Genomic DNA, 26,803 nt, shown 5'->3' on the forward strand with positions numbered 1-26,803 from the left:
TCCACTTTCCTGAAGTATAATGGAGAAGTGGATGAAGCAGATGACCAGACAGGAAGGAGAGAAAATATTTCTAAAATAAGAATCTCTCGAGTTTCTGAAAGGTACAGAAGGAATAATGCTTAATGCCGAGGCTGGACCATCTGTTGTCTGTTCTCCGGGCTGCAGAACTATCAGGATCCACCAAATTATTAACAAGTATGAACCTTCAGGCTTAAAAGAAAATTAAAAGCTACAGGCCTATTGCAAGATTTCTAGGATGTGCTTTCACACGCATTGAGACAGATTAGCTTATCTAGGCAGAAGATACTGACGAAAACTCGGTGAATTCCAAAGGAAATATTGGTGGCGATATTGCGGATCGTTGCGGATCCCCTGAAGCCTTGGGTTATCCGAGGGACTGGCACAGCCCAGGAGCGGCGTGAGCTCCTTTCTCCTAAACCCGGGAGGAGCGTGCAGATTTTGTTGATTTCTGAAAGGTAAATTGCTACCTCCAGATGTGATGCATTGCTCTCTGTAGATGAGTTCCTGGAACAATTAAGGAAAACTAAACACCTAACGATATTGAACTTGCTACCTATTAATCTTCTGGTAGGAAAAAAACCAACAACCTCTCTTCACGCAAATAGCGGCAACGATGTGAGGTTCCATCCCCACGCTGTGTTCACTCCAATGAGAGAAGAGGTCAGATACACAGCAACCCATTTACTTCAAGATGATTTTTATTTCCGAGCCTAGGGCCCAATTGGGCTCTCACTGAAAACCATAGCAAATACAACACTGATTACAGTGGGAATGGAAGAAAGCTCATCTTGGGAACTATTTAATTCCATTAGAGAGAAGTCATCTAAGAAACATGTACCGAAGTTGTTGTCAAGACACTTTTGAAACACTGGCTTCATTGAAGTTAATGACAAAAATCTCATTTCATTCAGTGAAGTCAGGGTTTTGCATGTTGTCTTAATTCTGTGCTACTTACCATTTCCCCAAAGATCAATTTTTTTTTATATTGTGCTGGTTTGGGGGGGATTAGCGAGGCGGCAGTAGCAAAAAAAAAAAAGCCTACCTACTTGATTTCTCTAGCTTGATTCTGGTTCCCTGGATCGGTCTGTATTATTGGTTGGGTACTCAGGTGGCAAGTAAGGGTCTGCACGTGGTAATGAAGAGCGATGCATCTGCTTCTTTATTCAGAGAGCTTCATGTAAATCAGCCCGGTGAAGGCAGAAAGAGGTAGAAGAAATGATTTGGTAGGTCGGACTGAGGACGGGCTGCAGGGCAGGGGCTGGTGCGAGGGCGTGCGTGAGCGTCGCGGTGGGAGCAGGGACGCGCTCCGGAGCAGACGTGAGCTGGAGGCTCGGCTTGTGTAAATCACCAGGCTTTGGTTTCCCAAGCACAGCTGAAAATGAGGGGCTGTCTTAATTCCACCGTGTTTATAAAACACTGGTATTCCTTAGCGCAAGAGGATCTGGATACGCAAAATCCTGTTATTAGGCTAATGGCAACGTGTGCTGCTTGCAGGAGTGGGGCTCCGCTCGTCCGTTCGTAGTCGATGAGACCGGCTTTGAGTAACCCACAGCTATTGCGCTTTTCCGAGCAATAGCTAATTCAAAAAAGCAATGAATAAAGAGAACTGTGAAATGAGCTTGATGGCCAGAAAACATACACCGTAGATTTCCAAGGCAACGCACGGGATTGTCTGTGGGAATAAATTAGGCAGTCCTTTGAAAATTTGGATTACGCCTTTTTGGCAAATGCAGAGTAACAGATACTTTGCTTTTAAGGTGTTTTAATTTAAAGCAAAATCCCCAAATCCTAAGATTACTTGTTTTTACTACTAAGTCTTTTAGAAAGCGAGTCTAAATGTTGGTTTTGGATGTACTGATTTACTTGATGTTCAAGAAATGCCCTCGGAGGCCAGTTGGAACCATCCCACTGTTAAAAGCTGACTCTGGAACGAAGTGTTGAGGTAAAAGCTAGTGGAGTTGTACAAGCTCGGCCGGCTTTTTTTGTCCTTTTTTTAATAAAACACAACTGCTACCAAAATATAATAAACTTTATCCAGATTGAGATCATATTTGCTAGGCTTCAGCTCAATTCAAGACACCACGGTAAAGAGAAAGGCCAACCACCGGAATGACACAGGCGTGATGTTTAACTTCGGTTTTATTGCAGCTTCAGTTCAAACAAGCGGCATCAGAGGCTGCAACAAAATGGCTCCTTCATGCATTTGCAGTGCCGCAGGCGTCCGAGGGCAGAGCTCTGTGGCTTTCCAGCATTTCCTGAGGGAAGTCGGTGGCAACTGATGCGGGGGATCCAGATCGGAAAGGAGCAGACTCCGAGGCCGTGAGAAGTCGGAGGGATGCAACGGGCAGGGCAGCGTTTCTGCAGAGAGCATCTCTGCGCCGTAACACAACGTATATCATTTAACTTGCCTCTTCTTCTCTCTTCCTTTCAGTGCTTTTCCTCTGAGTCCTCTCCTCCTCCTTGCTTTCCTCCAAAGCCCCCACCCCACCCCGTCCCTCTGGAAGCAGTGGTGCGGGTTTCCGAGAGGCTTACGGTCCCGGGCGCAGCGGGCTGCCATGGCAAGTGGGCACGCCGGTCCTGGCTGAGGTTTCTAGAAGCTCATGTAAAAGTTCAGGCAGACCCAACCGGAGTTCAACCTTCTTGTAGCTGCTGCAGTTTTCCCGTGTCCTCTCCCATCGGATCTGACTCCGAACATTTGCTGGACATTGCAGTGTCTTTAGAGACACCACACGCTCTTTCCTGACGTCCCTCCTCCTGGGCGGTCGTGGGTCCTCTCTCCTTTCCCTCCCATCTTTTCTTCCTCCCCTGTCCCTCTGTGATGGGTGAGAGGAGCCTTTGGCACGCGATGGGGCTTGTGGCCCCCTCTCCGTTCAGCTGCGATGGCCAAGGTGCTTTCTCAGAAGGTTTTCTTATTAGTTGCATGTGGCATTTTGCCCTCTGTGTGTCATAGCTCGCTCCCCGGGGAGAAGTCGTTGGGTTTTTCTCCTCGAGCAGGCGGCCGCGTGGCCGACACGGTCCCCTCTTCCCTCCCATCCCATCCCTTTCTGTCCCCCACCTACAACAGCAGTTTGAACGTTTCCAATGGAGGAAGGCAAGGAAAGCCTTGGATTTTCATTTTGGAGTGCTGGCGGCTCAGTGAGTGTAGTGGAGGGAGGATATGACATCCCTTTGACCGAAATTTTCTATAGAAGTAACAAAAATATTGCAGGAAAACTTGAAAAGGAGTGCAATGGAAATGAAAGGAAAGACACAGGCGGCTTCTGCAGCAAGTGCGTATGGATTAACTCAGCCCAGCTGCCTGTGCCCGCCTGTCTGTGTGTCCGGGAAGGCTGTAAATCCTTGCATAACGCTGTTCTTCTCATGCTGAGAAGGGAATGGGCAGAAATAGCCACTGCCCATTTTCTCTTTTCTTCCAGAAGTGCTGGCACTTCCTTTTTCTGCTGTGAATTATTGACTTGTTGCAACATCTCTAATTATACGGAGTCGAGCAAAGACAGAAGGGGGGAAAAAAGCAGGAGGGATTATCTTTTTATCTGATACGTACTTTTAAAAGGTCCTTCTTCGGTGCTTCGTTCAGCATGAGATTGAGACTAATGCATATTCTGAAATCAGGCTTCTGAGTTAAGCCGCTAAAGAACAACTATTACAAAAATAACTCCGGTGGCATCTCACAGGAGCTCCCCGCATCTCAGAGGCCTCACCAGTGAACGCACGGGTGCTGCCCCGTGCGTTCAGATGCTCTTGGTTTTCTTGAATTTGATCAACAACACGTTCTTCAAGATCTTGCGGAGCACTTTGAGGGTTGCTTTTCTTCTTTCCTTTCTTACAGCCTGCCCACCTTTTCATAGTAAACAGTAAAAACGGTGGTATCGTGATCGCAGACAGGGAAGGCGTGGACCGAGGTGGTGTGCGTGTCTCCGCGCTCCGAACTGCTTCTAATTTGTACTTTGTTCGGGAACGTCAGGGCAAAGAATCTTTCCCTTTTATTGGTATTGTATACAATAAGTTATTAAATTTCATCTCTGTAATGCACCTGCAGTAAAATAACAAAACGTTACTGCACTTAAGGAACATGTGTGTGTGTTGCGATGTTCCACCCCTCCCTTCCAAACAGCTGCTTACAGATTTCAAGATCCATTGTATATATTCCCTAGAGCCCACCTCTAATAATCGAGACACATCTGCCATTGCAGTATTATAGGCATATGTAGTTTTATTGAAAACTATACCTGTATATAAAAAAATTAAATAACTCCTACCTCAATTAAATTGGCAAGCTACCTTTTCTGAAGATCATATTGCAGACCTCTGGAGACACAGCGAGTTCATTTTATTCTTCTGTTACAAATTGCTTAGTATTTTTTTTGCTTAGTCAAATAACTAGGTTTCCTCATATTTTGATGGCAAGATTTCTTTACCTCTAATAACTTCTCCTCCCGATAAAAACCACACAAAAGCTCTGCTAAAGTGATAAAAGGTACCTAATGTACCAAGGAACCGAGGTGCCTGCAAAGCCTACGGCTAATCCATTTTTTGTGATTAGATGTGCGGTGTCAATGCCCTTAACAAAAGCTCCGGCACATTGTTGATTCGCTTTTAAGTATTTGAATGCTCCGACTTCTTGACCGGGCAGCGTGTACCTCCCAGCCCCAGCTGCGCGTGGACGTGACGTGCTCTGTAGGAAACGGTACGAAACGGGATTACGCCGTACTGCGCGCGTGGCCGTTGGCTGAAGTGAGTGCAAAGAGAAAGAGCTCCTCGTCCCTGGAGTCCAAAATTCCTCCTCAGCGGTTACAGCCGTACTGACCTCTTGTGTAGGTCTAATCTCGCATGGGGGGTGAGGACGTGGAGTAGGTGAACCCTGAGTCTGGCTTTCCCCGACTTTGTCAGCACACGTCCCTGCCCCAAGGGCAAACACTCTGTGTGAATGGGTAAAATTCAGGCTAGCCGCGAGGTCGGTGGCAGCAGTCCCGCTGAGCTCAGTGGGGCTGGGAAGCGGAATTTTGCCTGGTACCTTCCGTGGTAAGTTGTAGTTGGAGAAGGTTCACCTCTGTCGTCGTCTCTGCTCGAGAATCTCGCTTTGGGAGGTGGAATCACTGCTCCTGCTCCAGAAATTAGTTCTAGCGCCCATAAACTATCCTCCTGTGATCATGGGCACATTGCGGACTAATGTTTTTGATGTTACAGCACTAAAATAATGACATAAGAGATAAAATTTCCATGTTAATCAAATGTATTAAAGGAACAGACTTAAGTTCAGATGTCTGAATGGCTCATTTAGCAGAATTCCTCATGCATCCAGAAAGACACGGTTTCATTGTCCATATCATAATTGAAGAAATGCTAAAACCCAACGCTGCAATTTAGTGGTAAAAGGAGTGCTTTTCTCTTAGCCCCTTGGATCAAATGTTAAGCCGAGGGCTATTTTGCTGGAAGTGAGCATTCCAAGGGCACCTTTCTGGAGCTTATAACCTGGCAACAGAATAACACTGCGATTTGTAATGTGCAATAATAGGTTTATGTTGTGGTTGAGTGCTAATAGGAGCTTGGTTTGCCTTCGCAGTCGCTGCACTCTGACTTTCTGCGCTATCGTGAATGCGATAAACGGGAATGGTGCTTGCCTGCAGTTGTACCGTGGCAGGTTGTGGGCTCGCTGCGCTGCACGTCACTGGTTCAGGTCTGGTCAGTGTCTGACGGAAGACCTCCAGCAAAAAGGCAGCCTGTGCTTTGACTAATTCTGGCAATTTTCAGGACTCAGAGTTGACTATTGAGTGCTGTGGTGTACGAGGGTGATAGCTGGGGACGCTCTCCTTGGCGTGCAAGGTATGCTTTGGCAGGTTTTGCTAAAAGAAATGCATAAATCCTAAAAAGCAAAAAACTTGGCCCAGTGGCATAACAGCTGGAACCACTTCCATTGCATACTCGGTGCAAACAGTGGCATTGATCAGCCATTCTTTGCCTTCTCCAAAGATGACAGGCTCCTGTGTAGCCGTGTGTTCATGACTCGGTGGTGAACTACCTGCTCCTTTCCCTGGCTCTATTAATAAGCCGCGTTCTTTCTGAATCGCTCAGTAACGAGCCCTCTAGGCACGATAGCTAATCCAGCTCAGCTCAGCTGCAAGGTAGGGACAGTTCGAGCAAGTTCTGAAGAAAAATAGAACTTTTTGGATTATCAGAAGTTCTTATCAGTGTGATGATTGTGAGGACAAGGGTATCATCTCACTGAAGACGCTGCAGCTTTAGAGCTTTACTCACAGAATCGTTGAGGCTGGCACTTCTGGAGGTCACCTCGTCCAACCCCCTGCTCAAGCAGGAGCAGCTAAAGGCTGCCCAGGACCACGGCCAGGTGGGTTTTGAGTATCTCCAAGGACGGAGACTCCACAGCACCTCTGGGCAAGCTCTTTCAGTGTTTGGCCATCCTCACAGTAAAAAAGTGTTTTCTTGTGCTTAAGTGGAATTTCTGTACTCCAGGCTGTGCCCGTTGCCTCAGTTATCAGGTGGTTTGGGTCACCGACTTCCAGAGGGCTCAGTAAATCTCCAGCTTCCCCTGGCGACTTTGGGCAGACACGGAGAGAGGAGGAAGAGCTCACATCCATGCCGTGTGTACGCACGCGCGCACAACACGCATACGCAGCACACGCTCCTACCTTTAGGTGTTACAAAGGATTGTGATAGACGTAAGATAGCTGTAAGAAAGGGATTTCTGGGGGAAGCTTCAGCACGCTAGTATTGACCTAATTCCTGACGCCTCTCAGCCAGAATGGTTGTCTTGTCTTCTGGGAGCAGTTGTCTTCTGAGAGTCTTGTGCTCCTCCCCCTGTTTCATGGGTAGAGTTACCCTTTCACAGGAGGTATCAGCCTTCCGTAGCTTCTCGCCCACTCCGCCTCCTCTCGGGCACCCACGGTTGGGTTGGTACCGTTGGGTTTGGCTGTCGGTGGTGGGGTGCTTTGCTAGGTGTTTCTGAAGAGAGCTCCTCTCAGTCCTGTCCGGGCCATGGCTGGGGTCTTGGTGTTGCCCGGTGCACACAGAAATAGAGAGGTTACTTTAAATGTTATTTAAATATTATTTTCTTCAGGTCACCATCGTGTTTCTGAACACGACGATCTCCCACAGTTGCCACAGACCCTACTGTCGCAGCGTTGGCTGCGCGCTGTCGCATTGCTCATTTCCAACAGACCATTTCCAATAGCCTTTTTACTGCCCAGAAGTCACTCGGTTCCCCCACCACCCCCTTCTGACATGTGGTTACCTGCTGCTTCGCAGGGGGATGAATAGCATCTTTAATCACACTTAATTACCGTGCGCCTGCAGACAGGAACTTCACATACAGAACAGCTCAAGATGGAGAAACAAGATCCTTTACAAGCACACATAGATACAGAATGCTAGTTATTAAAATAATCACTATTTTCACAGCACACACTACACAAAATGTGGTCAGGGTCTGTGCTTTCTAAGACAGCTATTAATTTGTTTTTACAAGTCTCAAATTTTCTCTCACTTGCAAACTTCTTTAGACTATTTCTAGTTGCAATTTAAGCAATCTGTAAGTTGTCCAGATCTCTCTGAGTTTCAAAATCCGGTGCATCTCTTTTGTTTACACTGTGCACGGGCTAATAATTCTATTTTAGGTCATTCAAATGCAGAAGTAAATTGTTCAGTACATGGTTACACTGAGAAATCAGTGTTTTAACCAACAAGTGCCGAACATTCAGCCAGCGGATCCTTCTTGCTGCATTGCCTGTGGAATTTCTTCACCTGTTTTCCTGCACGCTCTCCGGGAAGGTCCAGATAAACACAAGCCCACGATTTGTATATTTTTAAGAGCTTTCACATTCCAGTAAACTCTCGCCACCTGACTTTCACAGAAAGCTCTTTAACTTTCTTCTTGTTAATAGCCGGGGGGGGAAGAAATGGGTTTACATCCCACTCGAAAGACTGTGTGTGAGTGTGGCAGCGTTGCTCCCGCAGTGCCCGGTGCCAGCCTTAGCCATCAGTCCAGCCTGGCATCAGCACTGACCTTAGCGATATTTTTCCTTCAGAAGACGACACTCTAGCCGTGCTTCTGTTGTTGTGTGATTTATTCCTTTGCTTCTTGGCTTAAAAAAGGAGCAATTACTTTTGACAAGTAGAGATTTCAGGCAACGTATGAGGATATGAATCCTACCAGCTATTTATGTATGGAATAATTAAAAACAATGACTAAGTTCTGCGATCAGCCTGCCTAAAAAAAGAACACCCTCTGATACCTCAACACACAAGCAACATCAAACGGCTGTAGAGCTGTCATGGAGCATTTCCTACTTCTAATTCTTTATCTTCGCCCATCCGAAGATGCTTTTTCCAGCTCGTTTTAATTCTGCATTAAAATACTTCTGTAGGGCAACGAGGCGCAGCGGGTTCCAGGTGCCTCAGGATTTGGGTCCCGAAGTCCCACCTACGCCGCGCAGGGCTGTTTGTGCCTCCCCAGTTACCCGAAGGGCCGCCCCGCGCGCGTCGCGCGGCCGTTCCCCGGGGCACGGGGCAGAGGCGCGGAGCCCAGGAGCCCCGGTCCCCTGCGAGGGGTCCCCCGGGGAGGCCGGGGCGGAGGTGGCTGGTGGCGCCCGGCGGCTCTGGCCGGGGGTGGCACGGGCAAGCACCGCCGCTCTTGTGCGGTGAGCGGCTCCCGGAGCTGAATCATCCCCCCTTTACCCTCTGCTGGGGAGCAGAAACCCACAGTGTCAGTGCAGCGATGCCTAAGTTGGGACTCCACATCTGCAGGCTGGGGGCCATCAACCAACGACTTAGCAATGCCTTGTGGTGTGTCTTTCTCGCTTCCCCTTTCCTGTTTTGCTTGATTTTCATGGTTCCCCTTTCGTAGGTTTTTTTTCCCCATAACTGACTCGTGTTTTGCTGCAGCCTGTGGCTGGGGTTACGATTGCTCCGGTTAGAGGGCGGGGGCTCTGGGTGAGGGCTTGGATGTGGCCCTCGCAGGTGGGGGAGCGCGGCTGGAGCCCTTTCACGCCTCTGAAACCGGTGTCTCATTCGGTTGCAGCCCGCGCTTGCCCCGTGCAGCCGTCCTGCTCTGTCTCGGGTTCTCAGCCTTATTCAGCTTGGGAGCAACATCTCTAAAGCATTCCCGGCCCACCCCGGCTTTGAAAAGTGCCGAACACATTGTTGGTGCTTAACAAATAATAAATAGTAATAACACAGGAGCCAGGTATTTCTTTATGCCTTTGCAGCAGATGAGGTGCGATTCTGCCAGGCATTCAAGTTTTGCTGCAGCATGTTTAGCAACAATGGAGAAGTTAATATTTTTATTTCGTTTTGAAGTTAATGACAGAATATAGCCATCTGTCTGCATGTTTATAGGTTTTTTTTTTTTTTTTTTTTTTTTTTTAACTATTTTCTTTCTTTGAAAACAGATCCTGGTCGACTGTCAGGAGAAAACATTTTTTTTTTTTTAAATAGTAAAGATATAGGCTATACTACAGTTAGAATTATGGATGTTTCCCACATCCTTGTCTTTCAAAAGTGTCTGGGGAAAAATGCATATAAAACCTAATAAAAACCAACTGTATCACTGAAATATAACTCCCTTGGGTATTTCTCTGTCTCCTTTTTTCCATGAACTACCGTATACAGCGTTACCTTTACGTTGGATAACAAGGTGCTGTGACAAATCCAATTTTTGGAGAGGGTTATATTGTTTATTATTTCATGTAATGCAAAAAAATGGCCCTTAACTGCCCAGCACGTTGCAGCCACTTGCAGAGAGACTTAGCGAGGAGCTGCCCATTGCTCTATGGCGCCTTTCTGTCGCATCTTCCCCACGCCACGGGAGGAGCGATGGGCTGCTGCAGCTGACCGACCCAGTCTTTAATCTATCTCTTGTGAATGAGAAGATACGAAATAGGTTGCTTCCGCGGTGCTAAAATCCTGCTTGCCTTCTTTGTCCTGAAAAGTAAAATTTTAAGAAGCTCAGAGAAAGTTTTTGGGAGATCATCTCGCGTCATCAAGAAGGGTTGTCCATGTCTTACCCTCTGCCTCCGACTTGCTGGGAACAGAGCTGTTCTGCCTCTTCCTAACGCCCTTTCAGCGACTCTTGCCCACAACACGATTCACGAGTTGCATCCTGGTTCCCCTCTTTTTAAACCTTGGGTGTGGAAGAGCGATAATTTCGCATGAATCCCTACTATTTTCTTTGTAACATGTATTTCCAGTTTAAATCAATCATTTCTTTGAAGTTTTATTGCATGATGACCAGCCTTGGACAGGCTTTGCAGAATGATTGATTCCTAGCCCAGCTTTGGAAGACTGGTGAGAAACTGCATTCGCAGTTAGTGCAAGTCACCACTCTGCTCTTCTGGCAGCGTCAGCAGAGTTCTGGAGCAGCTATATCCTTCTTCATCCCCGGGCACGAGATAGCGGAGTCACATATGGAAATTCCTACTGCTTATCGTATTTTACGGGCACATGGCACATCCTGATATGGTAACGATAGATTTGACGTGATCGTACACGTGTAGAGCGGCACAGACGGTCTTGGAATTGCAAATGTACGAGAGGAAGACACGTTTTGCTGCATATTTTTAAGGAGCCCAGCAAGGGTGAATGAGGCTTCTTGGTCAGGTGCTCTTGCTGCTGCGTCTGGGTAGGAGAACAGCGATGCCGTGCCAGTATCGTTGCCTTTTCCAGTTGCTAGAATCTTACTCTGAAATTATCTGGTTTTACGCGGCATGTAACTTCTGGCACTCTGCTTTTTTTTTCTGCTCCATTCCTTTATCAGTTCAATTGTTCTAAGATACCTTGTACGTATTTCCATAGGACAAACAAAATTACATTAAGTAAAATCAAGGACAAAGTGGGATCTCGGAAACTTTGATCTCTCTGCGCTTCTGTTCATTACTAGCGATGGGACGAGAGGAACCGGCCTCAAGCTGCGCCAGGGGAGGTTTAGGTTGGAGATGAGGGGAAATGTCTTCCCTGCCAGAGGGGTCAGGCCCTGGCACAGGCTGCCCAGGGAGGTGGGGGAGTCACTGTCCCTGGGGGGGTTCAAAGGACGTGCAGCCGTGGCCCTTGGGGCCATGGTTTAGGAGGCCTGGGGGTGTTGGGTTGGACTTGATGGTCCCAGAGGTCTTTTCCAACCGTAATGGTTCTATGATTCAGCCTGTTGTTTCTACTCTGTAGAGTAATTCAGCGTAGTAGCTTTGTTTTATTTTTATTAAAAAATATTTCTTCCAGATAAACTAATTACACATTTTGTGATGACTTTTTGTCCCTAGTATTACTGTGAAGTGGTGGTACCATCCCTGCCGAGCTCTACCCCCGATCAGCTCTTTTCTGTGTCTTTTGACTATGAAAGCGTTGCTGTATCTTGTGCCGCGAGCGCAAGCAGGGGTAAAGTACTGTGGAAAGGAGACGGCAGTGAAGACCCAGAGGGAGGCATGTCCCCACGCAGGCCCATAGTGGTTTATTTCATAGAATCATAGAATCATTAAGGTTGGAAAAGACCTCTTGGATCATCAGGGCCAACCCCCAACCCCACACTACCATGGCTCCTAAACCATGCCCTGAAGTGACACGTCTACATGGTGTTTTTTGAACATCTCCAGGGATGGGATTTAAATCAGCACCGACCCCCACGGGCGCGTGCCTTGCCCGATGGCTTGAGCTGCTTTCCCTGAAGCCGGCAGTATCTCAGAGCGGGAGCAATGCTTCTCTCTGCAGCCCAGGCAAGATCCAGCATTGCCTCCACAGTCGTGGAGATCCTCCACGCAAAAAGGAGGGAGGAAACGCACCACCTGGATAGCGAGCGGGGTGCGTTGGAGGTTGCTCTTCCCCAACACGTGGAAGGCCACCTCTGCGGGAGCCCGGTGGGTGAGACTAACCGGAGTAAGGGCTTGCACAGGCTTTTGGACCGGATCAAGCACCAGATCTTTTGAATTAAATGAGTGTGCCTCTCTTTACAGGCAGCTCCTCCTCCCTGAATTTGGGCAGGTTACTAGATACATCTACTTTAATTTGTAAAATAGAGATGATACAAACAGACGAAGATTGTAGCGTAAGGGGGAAGCGCTGCCGACTGATTTTCTTCATGCGTGAGAATACTTGGGTTACTCCATTTGCGGGACACCTCTACCTATAGTAGGAAATCCACGGTGTACTCCCGGTGAGCGCAGGAAGGTGCCGCGGTAATCCCGGTGCTCCCGCACCTCGGGGCGTGCGGGCACTGGACGGGCGCTGCGTGCTAAGGAGACCATCCTAAAGAGGGACGTAGACCAGAAGCGGGAAGGTGCCGAGCGCGGGCAGCGCCCAGCGCGGGTGAATCAGCCGCCCGGTGATCCTAGCGCACCCGCCGGCGCGGCATCGGTGCACCGCGGCCGGTGTTTTGTGCTTCAGCTTTGCATTGAACACGTGCAGTCTTCGTTTTTACTTAAAAGCCTTGTTTTTTTTTTCCCCCTGCGGCGCTAGCGCGGCTGGGAGGCAGTTTGCAGCGCGGCGGGCTGGGGTGGCAGGCTCCGCTCTGACTCACTGAAACACCAGCTTGTTACATTTTTTCCTCTGTCAGCATAAAAAAAGTGCTTCCCCACCCCCCCACCCCCTGCAATTTCTCACAGCAGCTGAATTTGCCAATTTTGTTGCTGTTCTAGGGTGACTCTAATTTTTTTGTCCTGTCTTAGGCACAAGGTGACCTAAACTTTGCAGACTTCAGTTGAAATGAATATGCCTTTGCGCTTTACTCAGCCTCAGCTGTGCTAGAATATATCAGTTTCCATTGAAAAGCGTGTGCTTTGGCTGTGTGGGAAAAGATGGCGAGTAGCGGAGGGAAATGTAAAACAGAGGAAAAAAGAAAGTTCCTGTTTTAAAAATCATGAGTGTCACGAGTTGGTTTTAGGCATATTTGCATAACATGGTTCTGTAAAAAAATGAGTGTGACTTTATAACGCTGAGAACGTAAGGGCTCTTGTAACACGAAACATGGTTTTGATACTTGAACTGCTCCGGTTTAAATTTTTGATAGTCCTTTCCCAAGAAAATGATGCAACGTACACCAGTGTCGCGTCTTTGCTTCGTTCCTATCTGTTCGTTTCGTTGGTCCTAGGAAGCTCGTTGCTGACCTTCTGGAAAGAACCTGGGTTTTTCAGTTGCCGGCTCTTCCGAGTGGGAATGCGTGTGGCCTTTCTTCGGCTCTCCATGTCCCGGGGAGCCGGAAGGGCTGCGCGCGGTGGGTCGGGGCCGGCCGGGCGCGGGGGTTCCCGCTCCGCTGGGCGCCCGCCTGGGCTTTGCCGGGTCGCGGCGTGCCGCTGCCTCGGGCGCGGGAGCGCGATTTATTTCCAGTTCTTGGGTACCGTTAGCTTCAAGTCCCACTTCTTCCCTCCGCTTCCTTTGCAACGAGTGACTGAGGTTTCACTTCTCTGCTCCTCACCCCAGAGCAGGCGCGTGCTCTTGCACATAAATGTGTGAGCTTTAACTCATTAAGCATCCTTCCCAAGCCTGCGTGACGCAGACCCACGTTAGCCATCGGCCTCGTACGATGCTGGAGCATTTGAGGACATGGAGAGGGCTTCTACGCCGAGGATAATGATATTTTTTCCCCTACAAAGTCTTGCTTCCCCATCAAAAAGGGGGAGGCTGTTGTTTATCTTTCAGGCTGATGAATAGTAAGAAGTTAAAAAAAAAAAAAGAAAAGAAAACATCCTCTGCGGCACTTAAAGTATTTAGCATGGGTTTTGTTATTTTTTTGGACAGGAAGTTTCTTTGGTCTCTCAGATGTTTTTACGGTAACTTTGGTTAAAAATATTACGAACATAATTTCAGAAAAACGCTGTTTCCCATGCATTTGAACTTCTGTAAGCCTTTCCTGTGTTCTCATATTCAAAGGGAAAACAATAATTATATCATTAAAAATGGGAATTCAGCCACGAAACACCTTTTTAAGACTGAGGCATGTCACGATATTTCACCCTGTCTGAGACAACTTGAGCCAGGATTTTTGTTGTAAGCCGTTTGTAGCCGAATGCTTACACAGGGAAGAGCGATGATAATTGACTTGTTAGGTTAACAGGTCTTTTTTTAGGGTTTGTAATAATTTGCCAGGGAGGAACATTCTGAAGCAGGCAGAGGTAGGACATCCTCACTGAATCATGTTGAAGTGCTTACTTGAACTGAAAAAAAGCAGAGCCCAGCGAAGCAGCCCTTGCCAGCAAGTCTTCGGAGAAAAACAGTGTAAAAATATCGTTCTCCGCGCAGCATTCGTTCCTGCGTGTCATTAATCCTCGCTGTCTCCTATCCGTGCCCCCCCCGCCATAAGTGACCGCAATGCTGATACCTACCAGATGGTATAGGATTGGAGATGTTTGGAGAAATGGGCTCTTATAGATGTTCTGAACTTCAGCGTTGCATGGAAATGCAGATATTTGTGTTCTGGGAGGCACTGTGAAAAACAGGGATACCAGGACATGTGGTTCATAATGTAGTCAGCAATTCCAATATGTATATATTCCGACAAATACCAGGTTTATCTGATTATTATTCAACACTACCTAAGTTTTTATGGTCCCCTTTTCTAACCATACATTAATATTCTGATACTGTGCACTTTTGTATACCTGGAGCGTCTCACCAGAGGTATTTGGCTTGCACTTTTGAGCGGAATGGGATTTTTTGGATAAATTCGGAAGATGCTGTAGATCAGCTGAACCCCAATGATGTGGCAAGCCTGTTTTCTAGCAGCACACTGGCGCTCGGTAAAAATACTGCAGACAATGCTTCGCTATATTCAGCAATCCCCAAAAATCCAGCTGCTGTTCATGGGCCAAATTCTTCCCTCATTAACACCCAGGAGGCCCCCGGTGACTTCAGAGCATTTATCCTGGGCTAAACTGAGGGCTGTTTAATTCCGTACCGAATCTTCTGTCCTGGAAAATGGCTCTGCCAGCGTGCTTCTGATAATATTCACGTTCAGCCAAACTGGCTCCACGTTTTTGTGTGAACTGAATAACTACAGTTGCTCTGAGCTTGCTTCATTTCCTTGCTTGCAAAGTCTTCTAAATGTTGCCGCGCGGTATCACGGTATGTGAGGACATGGGAGCACTGTCAAGGTCCAAAGCGCTGGATTTTCGTGATGTTTGACTGACTGGACACCATTCTGGGGTGAATTTTCCCAGGAATGGGCTTTTTATGTGGTTCACCTTCTCAGCCCGGGGCGGTTCCCTCCCGACACAGCACTGTAACATATCGGGGGGTCCGCGGCAATCTCGGCTGATTTCCCATGGCCGGGGGGGCCTGTAGGTGCTGAAGCCGGTGTTTAAATCGAGACCGCCCCGGTGCCCGGGGCCGCCCCCGGGGCAGGGCGCAGCGCTGGAGCACAGCCGCAGCCGGCAGCCCCGGCGCGGGGATGATCCTCGCTGGGAGCCACGCGGAGCAGCTTCAGCCGCGGCAAATACTGGAGCCGGTCCTGCATCGCGCCTCGGCCACCTGCAACGTCAGGGCTTTGCAAAAACCGACTTAAAGCCCAAACCCAGCTCTTTCTGTGGGCGCAGTTAGAAGCACGGGGGGACTTTCTAACCGTAAAACACCGGGCTTTGATTGAAGTCCCTTAGATCACTCAGGTTCATCTTCCCCAGCCACCCTCACCAAATGCCAGCCCTTCTGGGCGGTAGGAAACCCAGAAGCTTTGTTAGTTTTTAGGGGTTTTCTCTTTTTTTTAATGGGTTTCTCTCTACAACTGCCTGAGAGGGGCTGGAGTGAGGGGGGGGCTGGTCTCTGCTCCCAAGTCACCAGGGACAGGGCGACAGGGAACGGCCTCAAGCTGCGCCAGGGGAGGTTTAGGTTGGAGATGAGGGGAAATGCCTTCCCTGCCAGAGCGGTCAGGCCCTGGCACAGGCTGCCCAGAGAGGTGGGGGAGTCACCGTCCCTGGGGGGGTTCAAAGGACGTGCAGCCGTGGCCCTTGGGGCCATGGTTTAGGAGGCCTGGGGGTGTTGGGTTGGCCTTGATGGTCCCAGAGGTCTTTTCCAACCTTCATGATTCTGTGATTCTATGTTTTTTTGAGGCCCTTCAAGGGTGGACGCAGTGGCATGTTCCCCACCCCATCCCTCTTCCCCAGCCACCATGAGGACTTTCCCCTTTCAGTGCTTGTTACGCAGCGGGACATATTTATATGAGCATTACCTGTATTTAAGCGTCTGTTTTTAAACACTATAGTCATTTGGCTCAATTTCAGCACGTAAATGAAAACTTATCTTCTGAAAGACTAATAACAAAGCAGGGAGAATGTCCTCACCGCTGCCTCCGAGCGAGCACGGAGGAGCCGGGTGGTGCTTTGCTGGGGGGAGGCTGGGGAGGAGGCGGCAGCGCGCTGGGCCGGGTGTGGAGGCTGGCGGAGCGGGGTGCCAGGTTGTCAGCGTCCGGAAAAGTCAGGGACCTGGACGGGAGGCCCGGTTCCGTGTGTGCGTGTGGATGCATCCCTACATACACGTTACACAGCAAATATAAGCATATATTACACCGTGTTTTGCCGCTCTCTGCAGCAGCGAGAGTGCTAGGATTTTCATTTGAACTGCAGTAAAGGAGGTATTTCCAGCTCCAAGGATTCAAGCGTAAACTGGACAGCAGAAAATCATAAACTGAGCAAAGACTGTATTTTACAGAACTGCTTAGTGGAGGAGAAAGTCCCCTCTTCCCTTTGAAATTGTACTTGTTCAGTTGAGGCGCTTTTAATCCATTTCTCCCCATATAGTAGGAAATGAAATATTTTCATTATGCTAAAGCTTCAGAAAAACAGCAAAGGCTCTGCAATTGATGGTGAAATCATTCACTGTAAATGTGAAAGATGGGGATCATTAATGCAAACAAGTAACTAACCTTTAGTGATAATCAAGCAGCAGTATAATAATCTGAGTCATCATGCCTAATGGTGAATGAAGGGATGGGAAGAAGCAAGCAAACACCAAGAGGAAATTTGGGAAAAATTAGGTAAGAAGTTCCAAAGGTGTTTTTTTTCCTCCTGCTCGCCTGAAATAGATGAGGGGAACGAGGACAGGAGCGGATCTGAAATCCTCGCTGGGCAGAGGTGGCTGAACCCCGGCCACATTTAAGAGCAACTCTGCGTCTGTGAAATGCTGCTGAAACCAGCAGATGAACTTTGGAAGTTGCTGTTGTTGTGCTGATATTATAGTCGATGCTCAAAAAGCACAACTGGGAAAAATGACTCCAGAAAGGTTTAGGCTTAAAGAGCAATTTTAAATTATGCAGAGGAGGAGATAGTGAAAAAAAAATCTAAAAACCTAGAGAACTAATACTGATGACATTAATGCACAAGGGTTGGTTGAACATGAGAAATTATTTGATAATACCTGCAAGCATTTTTTAATGGAAAAGGTCAAAGTCAAAAGAAAACTGCTGAACACGGCGCACAGCTATCTGAAGGTGCTGCCCTAGAAGGCAGCAGAAATGAAACAAAAGGTTATTTGCCATCAGATAGAGAAAATAAGATAAACATATCAAAATTTCTCTCACTTCATAGACGTGAGTGTTCTTGAAAAAGATAAATCTCTGTGAAAAATTAAATCTCTGCGAGACAAGTTCCTTTGTTCTCTAAAAGTCAAAATTTTTCTGTGGATACTTTCAAGAATGACGGTTGGTTGAGTGAAAAAGGAAAACAGCACCTTAGCTTGAGAACACGCTCGGCAAAGCCCCGGGGAACCGTTGCTCTGTGTTTGCCGTCGGTGGGTTGCGATTTACGCTCGGCGTTAGAGAGAAATCCTGGACCTACATGACACACAGAAGATTCTCCAGAGAGCTGCCAAATTTCCAAAAGCCACAGAAAAGAGTAGTTGTAGGAATTGGACAGATTATGAACAGATGCCCTGATAGTCACATGATAAGTGGAAATTTAGTTTCATAATTTGATTAAAACCAGAGGATTGAAATCACAGAAGGAAATAACCAAGAAATGATTCAGATGTGTATGGGGCATGACTTAGTTAACCTGACTTAAGTGAAAATTCATAAACTGAGGACAGAGCATGTAAGAGCAGCTGAAATCTGGATGATGAGCTATAATCCTGTATCCTGTGATTTTGCTAGAGGAGAGGAAAGCAGGCCGCTTGCAGTGAGAAATTTGTTGTATAAAAAAAAACAAACAAAAAAATCTGAAAGAGATTAACTCCCATTTGTCTGTTTCGGCATAAATCGGATGCGATTTCAACAAATTCGAGTTGCTTTGTTTGCAAATTTGCAACAGAATAGATGTCGAGAGGTCAAATGGAGACGGTTTAAGAGGAACAGGCGAAGAGCAGGTATTTGGCAGGAGGATGTCAGCCGCGACCGAGCACCGAGGAGCCCGATTGCCGTGACCCAGCCCTTGAGGTCGAGCATCGCGAATCGCAGTGTGGGGCGCCCGCACGGCACCCGCGGCGTTTTTAGTGTTGAGGGAGAACAGGACACCTTCCCTTCTGCTCTTTTTTTCTGGAAAAAACCCATGATGAAGTTGCAGGGTCCCCCGCCCCCGCCGCCGGTTGGGTACCCCAGCCGAGCGGGAGCTCAGTGCCGGTCGGGGGCTCCCCGGGGAGGCGCGGGGGCCGTGGGACCACCGCCTCCCTGACCTACTTTCCCAGCCCACGAAGATGTCGGAGCCAGAGCAGAGGGAACAATGCAGAGACGTGGTGCTCGCAGGGAGAGCCAGCAAGGCCTAAATGCGAATAAAGCAAGCAAACAGGCTTTGGTCTTTAAAAGTGTAAAGAATTTTAATGCATGAAACGGTGCAACATCGTGAAAAATAGCAGGACTCTGGGTTTTTTTAGATAAAGTGCATTGAATTTGGGATGTTAGGAAAAACTTCTTCACCGAAAGGGCTGTCAGGCCCTGGCACAGGCTGCCCAGGGAGGTGGGGGAGTCACTGTCCCTGGGGGTATTTAAAAGAAGGGCAGACGTGGCGCTTGAGGATACGGTTTAGTGGTGGGCTTGGCAGTGATAGGTTAGCGGTTGGACTCGATGATCTTAAGGGTCTTTTCCAACCTTAACGATTCTATGATTCTATGGATTCTCATCATGCACGTGAAATTTATTGCAGAAAAGGACTTGCTTTGAAAACGATATAATTTGGGCAAGCCGGCCGATGAAGTTGGACGGGATCTGTACACGAGCCCGTGTTCGCGTGGCTCCGGGGGTCGGCCCCGCCGCCGGCCGGCACCTCCAGCCGCACGGGGCCACCCTCCCACCCGCAGGGCGGCCGTCCCCGCGTGAGGACCGACGGCGCGACGCCGCTCCGGTCTGCCCGTTTGCCGGCCGTCCCTACGGACGCGAGGACCCCGGCCGTCTCAGCCTTCATCCCCGCTCCTCACCCTCTCCCACCGAGAGGAAACCTCCCTCGGGCGCCGGGCGACACGAGGGGAGCGGCCGCGTGCGACGCGGCGGTTTGCCTCCCATCGCACCGGCGCGACGCTTCGGCGAGGGGGGCGTCTGCCCCGCGGCCGCTCCACCCCGGGCGGGTCGGGGGCGGCGCGCGGCGCTGCAGCTGTGCGCGCGGGAGCACTCAAAACGCGAGCGCGACCCGCAAACGTTTGGCAGTCGTTCAGGAAAGGAGCGTGGTCTGTTCTCATCTGAGCCCGTTTCTTTCTCTTGCCGGCAACATCCCCGTGACGGCGTGTTTGATCCGGGCTCACGGCGTAGCGTGAAGATGTTAAAAAATAAAAAATATATATCCAGGTTGTCAGGAAAAAAAAAAAAAAACAAACAACACACAAAAAAAGGCCTTTTCTGAGGTGTTTTTCCCTGATCAGTGTTTTCAGAGGCGTCCGGATTACAAGCTTCGAGGCCATTTTCCTTTAATCTGAATTAACGTTCTGTTAGTAAAATGCAGCGCTCCGTCCTACTCTAATTTCACCTGTTTCTGTAACAAAGGAAAAATAAAACATCTTTTCTTAAATATATTTCCTACCTATTAGGTCTGAAGCAAATATATGCGTGAAATTCACGTGATTTCCATTCAAAAAGCAAAACTTCAGGTTTGCAATGGAAACAACGTTTGCTTTTTCCAGGAGGGGTAATATCATATCCATATGGCTATTACTTCGTCATGGCGCGTGCATATTTTCCCCTACCCGGCTTTAATTCTTTGTCTAGTTATTCAGATTTTGGAGGCAGGATTCGCTAGTCGGGGACTTCTTTTACAAATGGCTAGAAAGAGGACAGGATCGAGAAAAGCAAAACCATTGCGATCGATAAAAGGTACAGCTGCCTGGCTCAATGTGAAAAAAGATTTTGCTCTGGAGCTTTTTTTTCCCCCCTCCCTCCCGTGATTGTTTTTAGCTCGAACTCTTAACATTCAACCGGCAACTTCGATATCCGACTAGCTTTGTTTATCAGAAAACAAATAAGGCTGCAAACGGCGCGGGTCTGGGAGGCTGGAGCGGTCCGTACGGCGGGTGCTGTAAGGCAAGGCTGTGCCTGCAGGGTTGATGCGGATGAACCGCAAGGTTCGCAGCGCCTCGCGCCCCGCCGGCTGTCCTGCTCGCGCCCGGAGCTCACCGCCGCCAGCACGCAGAGCCTCTCGGTGCGCTGAACCCCTGCCCGAAGCCGGCAGAGGAGTTTGGCGAACGTAACCCTTGGCTTTTAAGCTCATCGTTTCTTAGCGGGAAACGTTGACTTCGATGCCTAACGATTCCTTGCGTTCCCGAGCTGCAGTTGGGAGCGAACGGGAGCTCCAGAGGCTGCGTAACCGGTGGCACTGCGGTTTGTAAACGTTTTATCTCTCTCTTTGTTGCAGGCCATTAGCAGAGTGACACGTAGGCTGAACAGTAATAAATGCCCATTGTTCCTTTTACAAGCATCTCGGAATCACTACATATATATTTTTACCATAGTTTCCTCCCCGGAGTGCCGGGTGAGGCCCTCTTAACGCACAAACCCACCTCTCTTCTACCTTGTAAGCACCTCTCTGTCCCGTGGGAGACAAAGGAGGGGGCTTTGCTCTGGTTCGGCTTATTTGTGTGTTTTTTCTTTAAGAGAGCGAAGAAAGGAGCCTGCGACAGTTGCGGTGAAAATTTTTCGCGATGCGTTTTTTTTTTTTTTTAAAAAAAAAAAAATTCATTTTTCATCGAATTTGTTGAGAGTGAAATACGTAGCGTGAAGTCGGGGCGCCCGAGGCCCCCCGGCGGGCAGCACCCACCCCGGGGCAGCAGACCTGGGCCGAGCGTCACCCGGGCGCCAGCAGCTCCCTGGTGGGTCCAGGGGAAGGAGCGGGCTTTACAAGCGCAACTGGTGGCGGAGAGCGGTGTTCCATCGCCAAGCGAACAAAAGGCGCGCAAGCCTTTAAGCCCGGTCTACGTGTTTCCTTCTAATATAATAATACAAGTTTGGGATTTTTCGCCCCCCGTAGAAACCCCTGCATCTTTTTATAGAGAAAAATGTTGGGATGGAAAAACAAAAACAACATAGGGTATGTGTACGTTTTATGCTCCTAAAGTGAATCTTGTTTAATCTAAAATAGTTCGCAAACGCTGTCTTTTAAATATATATATATATTTTTTTTTATTTATTTAAGTCAAATGAAATCTAGTAGGCTGGGTATAGGAATGTATACAGCTGATGGCTCTAAGTCTTTCAGACTACCCGACATATGGATAAACCATGCACAGATTTAGCAGGTCTGTCTTTATGTTAAAACGTATACGTGATAAAAATATATGACTGAAGAGAGTTTCTGTGCTTAGCGCTGTTTCATTCTGAAGCGCTCCGAGACGTTCAATAAAATCCTGTTTATTTTCAGAGGATATTCACAATGAATCGATAACCCTTTTTTCCGGGGAGCTTTTGCATACATTTCTCTGCCATTATGCAATAGACTCGCAACCATTTTTGCCGGTGCAGGTGCTGTTTATTAAAAGGAGCATAGTCATCGCAGGTGTATATTAGACATTAGCTGAACGTAAAGATATTAGCAAAAAGTGCCTTCTGACTGGCGTTTTTGTATCTTTGCGTCTCCGCGAGGTCTGTAAAGGCAGGCGCGAGGCTGCGCACCAAGACAGGGTTTCAGCCCCAATCCGTCGGAGCCCGTTTGTCCGTCCCTCGTCCGCGATTCTCATTCAGCCTCTCTGGGAAAAAGAGGAATATAGTTTTCTAGAATCAAAAGTTATCTTTAAATGTTTTTAGAAGTATAGTCAAGGAGTAAGGATGTTTTAATTTCTGATTTTCCAGCTCATGGGTCATATTTGACCAACTGCTTTCAGCAGAAGACATGCCACTTTGTTGAGCTATTTAGGAATCAAAAAGACTGTCTTAATTTAAAACAAGGAGCCTTTGTTTTAGTTGGTGACTGCCTTGTGAAATTTTTCAGTTCTCAGCGGGTTAACCAGGGAACAGGGGCAGAGTCATAATTGGCCTATTTAGAGTATTTTGCATGTGAATAGTGTGTTAGTGAAGCATTACTAAGTCTGTTGTGAGTGACATGGTGATTAGAATTTAGATTAGGGAAAACACATTCTGTACTTTATCAAGTACAGTAATTAGTTCAGTCAGTAAAAGTTGATTACAAGTAACGATAAAGTTAGATTTTTGGTACTTAATTTTAAAATTTCTTTATTAAACGGTAAATTTGTTCTTAATATAAATGGTAGTATCTACACCTGTTTTATTGCGTATCAGAATAATTAAAAGAACAATGTGTTCAATGCAGAGTATAATCAGGGGATTTATATATTATGGGTAAGTTTCACCGTAGTTTATAGCAAATAGAACGTTACTCAGGAAATTGTTCTTCTGTCATAGTCTCTTAAAGATTGATAATTTTTCCTGTAGCGTGGCTCAGATACCGCTTTCTGCTCTTGTACGGGAACCACGGTCCTTTCGCAGCTGAGAAAGCGTTGCGTTCACTAGGATGCATCTTGTTAGTTAACGGTACGGGCGTAAAATGGATATATTGAAAGTCCGCTGCTGCTGCTGCTGGTGCTGTACAATAGCGTTTATTGTTTTGGGTTTTCTGAGGTGCTTTTTTCTTCTGATAGCATTGCACAAAATATTAATAACGTATAATCTTATTTTCACGTTATAATCACGTAGGACGTACAGCCTGCTGTGCAGATCTTTATATGGCAGAATCTGATATATTTAGTTGGCAGATACGACTTTTCCCTTGCGCGGGGACAGACAATGAGGCTGTTTCATGCGCACGGAGCCAACCGCTCTGTCAACAGCAGGATGATTTTTTTTTAAAAAAACTTTTATTATTGTTGAATCCGTGCACTTAACTATCCTGTTTGCAGCAACGAAACTAAATTACTTTCAAATATATGAACAGAGCTCCAAAAGTTTTTAAAACACTGATCGCATTTGAATAAGTAGGCAATAAGTCTCCTTTAAATGTAAATAATGTTTTCAATTAAATAGCGTTTTAAATTAATCACTTTGTGTTTTCCTAGGAAGGGAAACTGGGAATTTTTGTAATGTCTCCTTTAAAATTGTGGCAGGTTCTTGTTTCCGTGTTTCAGCCGCTTGTGAAGGTTTCTTTACCGTGTTATTTTTAGGAATGAGAAATAGCTAATGATGAGGAAAGTCGGATTTAACATGCACGCGCACACACGTATATATTTTTAATCTTTTAGCAAAGTCTCCTTGGAGGTGACATGGATATTGGCAACCCAGGAGCGCTCTCCCCCACTAAGCCTGGCTCCCAGTACTATCAGTATTCTAGCAATAACCCCCGGCGGAGGCCTCTCCACAGCACCTCTATGGGTGAGTGACTTTGTGTTCAACCTTTTTTTTTTTTTCCTTCTTTTTCCGTTTCAGCAAATACTCGGAGTTTCGTCCCATTTAGCAATACTTCGAAATAAAGACAATAAGTGGCAGAGCGTACGCGTACGCCACCAGGACTCGCGGAGGGGTTTGTTTAACGTTAGCCGATTGCTCCCCTCCGTCCTCTTTGTCGAGCGTGCAAGGAGCCTTTAAAAAAATCGCTTTTTCAAAGCAAATCCGGGCAAGGCGAAAACAAAGGCCCTAACGCTCAGGATGAAAATATGAACAATTTTCCAACATTTTACCGTCAGACTTAAGAGCAGTGGCATCCACTCGGTGTTGCCGAACCTGCTGCAAGCCTGGCGCGAGACGGCGGGCAGGGCGGTTAGCGGCTGGGTCCGTAGAAAATCTCGGTGCAAGGGGTGGGGGGGGCGGAAAAACACAGCAAAAACCAATAAGCCTGTCTTACGAAGACACCGTTTTGTCTTTTTTCAGAAGTACAAACAAAGAAAGTTCGAAAAGTTCCTCCAGGTTTGCCATCTTCAGTAAGTACCGCTCGTCTGCTCGCTTGCGTGCGGTCGCGGCGGCTTTGTTCGGTTGCAGGCAGATAGGAGCGAGCCCGCTGGCGGGCTTGCAGAGCGCGTGGCGCTTAGAGGCTGAGGGCAAGGTAAGGAGAGTTCGCGAATCTCATCGCTTGTCCCGACTTGGAAGCGATGGATCGCGCGGCGGGGACGAGCGGGCGCCGCTCGCGTGGCTTCTCCGCGGCGGACGCGGAGGAGCCGCCCCGGGCGCGGGCGGCGTGGACCCGCGCGGGGCGAGCGTCCCTTCCACGTGCCGGTTAGCTTCTTCGTCGGGCGGATGATGGTTTATGGATTTGCACGTTCGGAGAGATGCGCAGAGAGGGTTTACGAGAGATTTCCGTGGGTCTCGGCGCGGGACGCGGGGCAAACGTCTTCATTCTCAGGCGAGGTGGCGGAGCTGCGGGACCCGCAGCAGGAGCTGGCTGGGGGTGAGCCCAGGTGTCAACCGCTGGCATCCAGCTGCTGCCAGAGGCATTGTGGGTTGCTCAGGCAATAACGACAGCGCTGCTAATTACGCGGGGTTTTCCCCGATGTTTTAACAAATATCCCCGCTACCTCTTTGTAAGGAGGGCTGCAGATGCCATCCGGCATCACATTTTGCAGCGTGATGGCGAAATCTTCGCGTCGCCCGGTCGGGAGTTGGCGTTTCTCTTTGGTTCGGTGAAGTCCTTTGTTTCGTGATCCAAATAATGATTCTGTTCGGTTTCAGGATTTTTGTCATTGTGTAAAAAGCCTTTTTTTTTGTTTTTTTTTTTTTCCTGAAGAAGCTGTACCAAGGTGCAGTAGGTCTTTTGAGAGCGTTTAGTTTTAAAGCCAGTAAATTATATCTAAAATAGCAGTTTTAAAAGACATCATACGGCATTTCAGTAAATACAGCGTAAAGGGTCGTATGGCTGAAGAGTGCATTTTATTCTAGTATTTTTATCGTGATTTTTTCTCCACCGTTCCTTTAAAAACACCTAATAGATATTTTCGTGTCGATATCTGCAAACAGAAAACAAACCACTCAAGAGGAGAGAGCTTCCCCTTCGTACCTGATCACTCTATTTGTTTTATCTCTAAATCTGGTTATTAGGAGGAGCTGAGTGGCAATCAGTCTTGCGGAATATATAACAAATTGGCATGTTAAGCTCAGAAGGGGTTTATGTTTTTCCCTTAAATCTGAGTAAATTTGCAGTTCGCAAACTAGCACACTTTTAAAGCTTCAGTTCTTGTCGTGACCCTGCTAAAGAGAAGTTTCATTCCTGGTCACTTCATAAATGATAAAATTTTATTCTGAAAGAGAAGAACACCTACGAGCATCCTAATTTAATCGCCTGGATTATTGCAATCTTTATAATATTAAGCAGATACAAACATAAATCTTTTGTTGCAGGGTGCTGAAATATGGAAATTCTCAAATGCCAGTTTCCAGTAAAGTCATCATACTATTTTTTTTTTTTAATTAAAAATAAGTTTCCACACGTGTATTTTAAATCTATTTCACTCTGTGTTTTTTGGTTTGGGTTTTTATTGGACCCCTTTCCAGCAATAGCTAATCTCCTCCCCGAAGGTTTTTATAGGGACTGTTACGCTTGAAGTTAGAGGTGAATTTCATTCGGATGAAACTTGAAGCAGTTCTCCCGGCCGCCTCACGTGCCGTGTCCCCCCGGCTCTGCGCGGCCGGGGGCCGGGCGCCCCATGCTCGGGGCGATGCCGAGCGGAGCCGAGCGTGCCGCGGCGCCGGCGGCGCTGGAGGGTGCAGCGCCCTGGTTTGCGTGCTCCTGGCACCAGCCGGCAGCGCTTCGGCGTTGCGTGGGGTGCCTCGGGAGCCGTGCTGCGCTTTCCTCGGTCGTTCGCGGGGGGGTGGGCGGGGGGGGGGAACCCCAAGCCTGCATTTTTTACGATTTAAAGTACCGCTCTACAGAGCAGGTGACCGTCTCAGGGCTTTTCCGGGGGTGCTTTTGTAGCCGTGGAATAAAAGATACGTCCAGTAAAATGGTACCTGCCCTGGCTGCGCGGGGAAGGGTGGCGGCGGTTCCGCTGGGAGCGTCGACATGCGGGGATTTATAGCTGCTGCGAAAGTTCTTTATGGATTGCTTCTTGCTTCGAAAGAATGAAAGGCAATTTATGTTTGTGGCAGATTGGTCTCAAATGTGTGCTTCCTTTAATTTCTCGTGAATACAGTTGTACAGAACAGAAGTACTCCTGCCGCTCAATACTCTCAACTGTTTTAACAGTATTTTTATTTTTAAGCGAAATTATCTTAAAGTAGAACATGCGCTTTAAATGCTTCAAATTATTTTAATGAGCTGTGCAATTTATTAGAAAATAAAATATAAAAAGGTATTCCTGAATATTTTAATCACCTGCAGCTCTGTCTTCCAAGAATAAGCACATTAAAGTAATAAGTAAATTAAACTACAAGTCCGGTAATGCGAATACAGGAATAGGACGGCTCGGAAGGAAGCACGGCCTTTGTGAGGGGAACGTGCAGAGAGGTGTTCGG

The 26,803-nt window shown here is 47.8% G+C and overlaps 1 protein-coding gene across 26 annotated transcripts in view; it reads left to right on the forward strand.

Moving 5' to 3' along the window:
• Positions 1-26,803, forward strand: part of TCF4 (transcription factor 4) — a 240,176-nt gene that overhangs the window by 120,041 nt on the left and 93,332 nt on the right. For 18 of the 26 annotated variants that reach the window (XM_075077556.1, XM_075077555.1, XM_075077567.1 and 15 more), the window contains 2 exons: positions 23,605-23,734; positions 24,230-24,279. The exons of 6 other annotated variants lie outside the window; for them this stretch is intronic. In XM_075077556.1, the coding sequence (XP_074933657.1) occupies positions 23,605-23,734; positions 24,230-24,279 (180 nt within the window). The remainder of the gene's footprint in view (positions 1-23,604; positions 23,735-24,229; positions 24,280-26,803) is intronic. 2 more of the 26 variants (XM_075077549.1, XM_075077560.1) reach the window with 1 other exon arrangement.

Source organism: Phalacrocorax aristotelis, chromosome W, assembly GCF_949628215.1.
Source record: "Phalacrocorax aristotelis chromosome W, bGulAri2.1, whole genome shotgun sequence".
In the NCBI taxonomy this organism is placed as follows: Eukaryota; Metazoa; Chordata; class Aves; order Suliformes; family Phalacrocoracidae; genus Phalacrocorax; species Phalacrocorax aristotelis.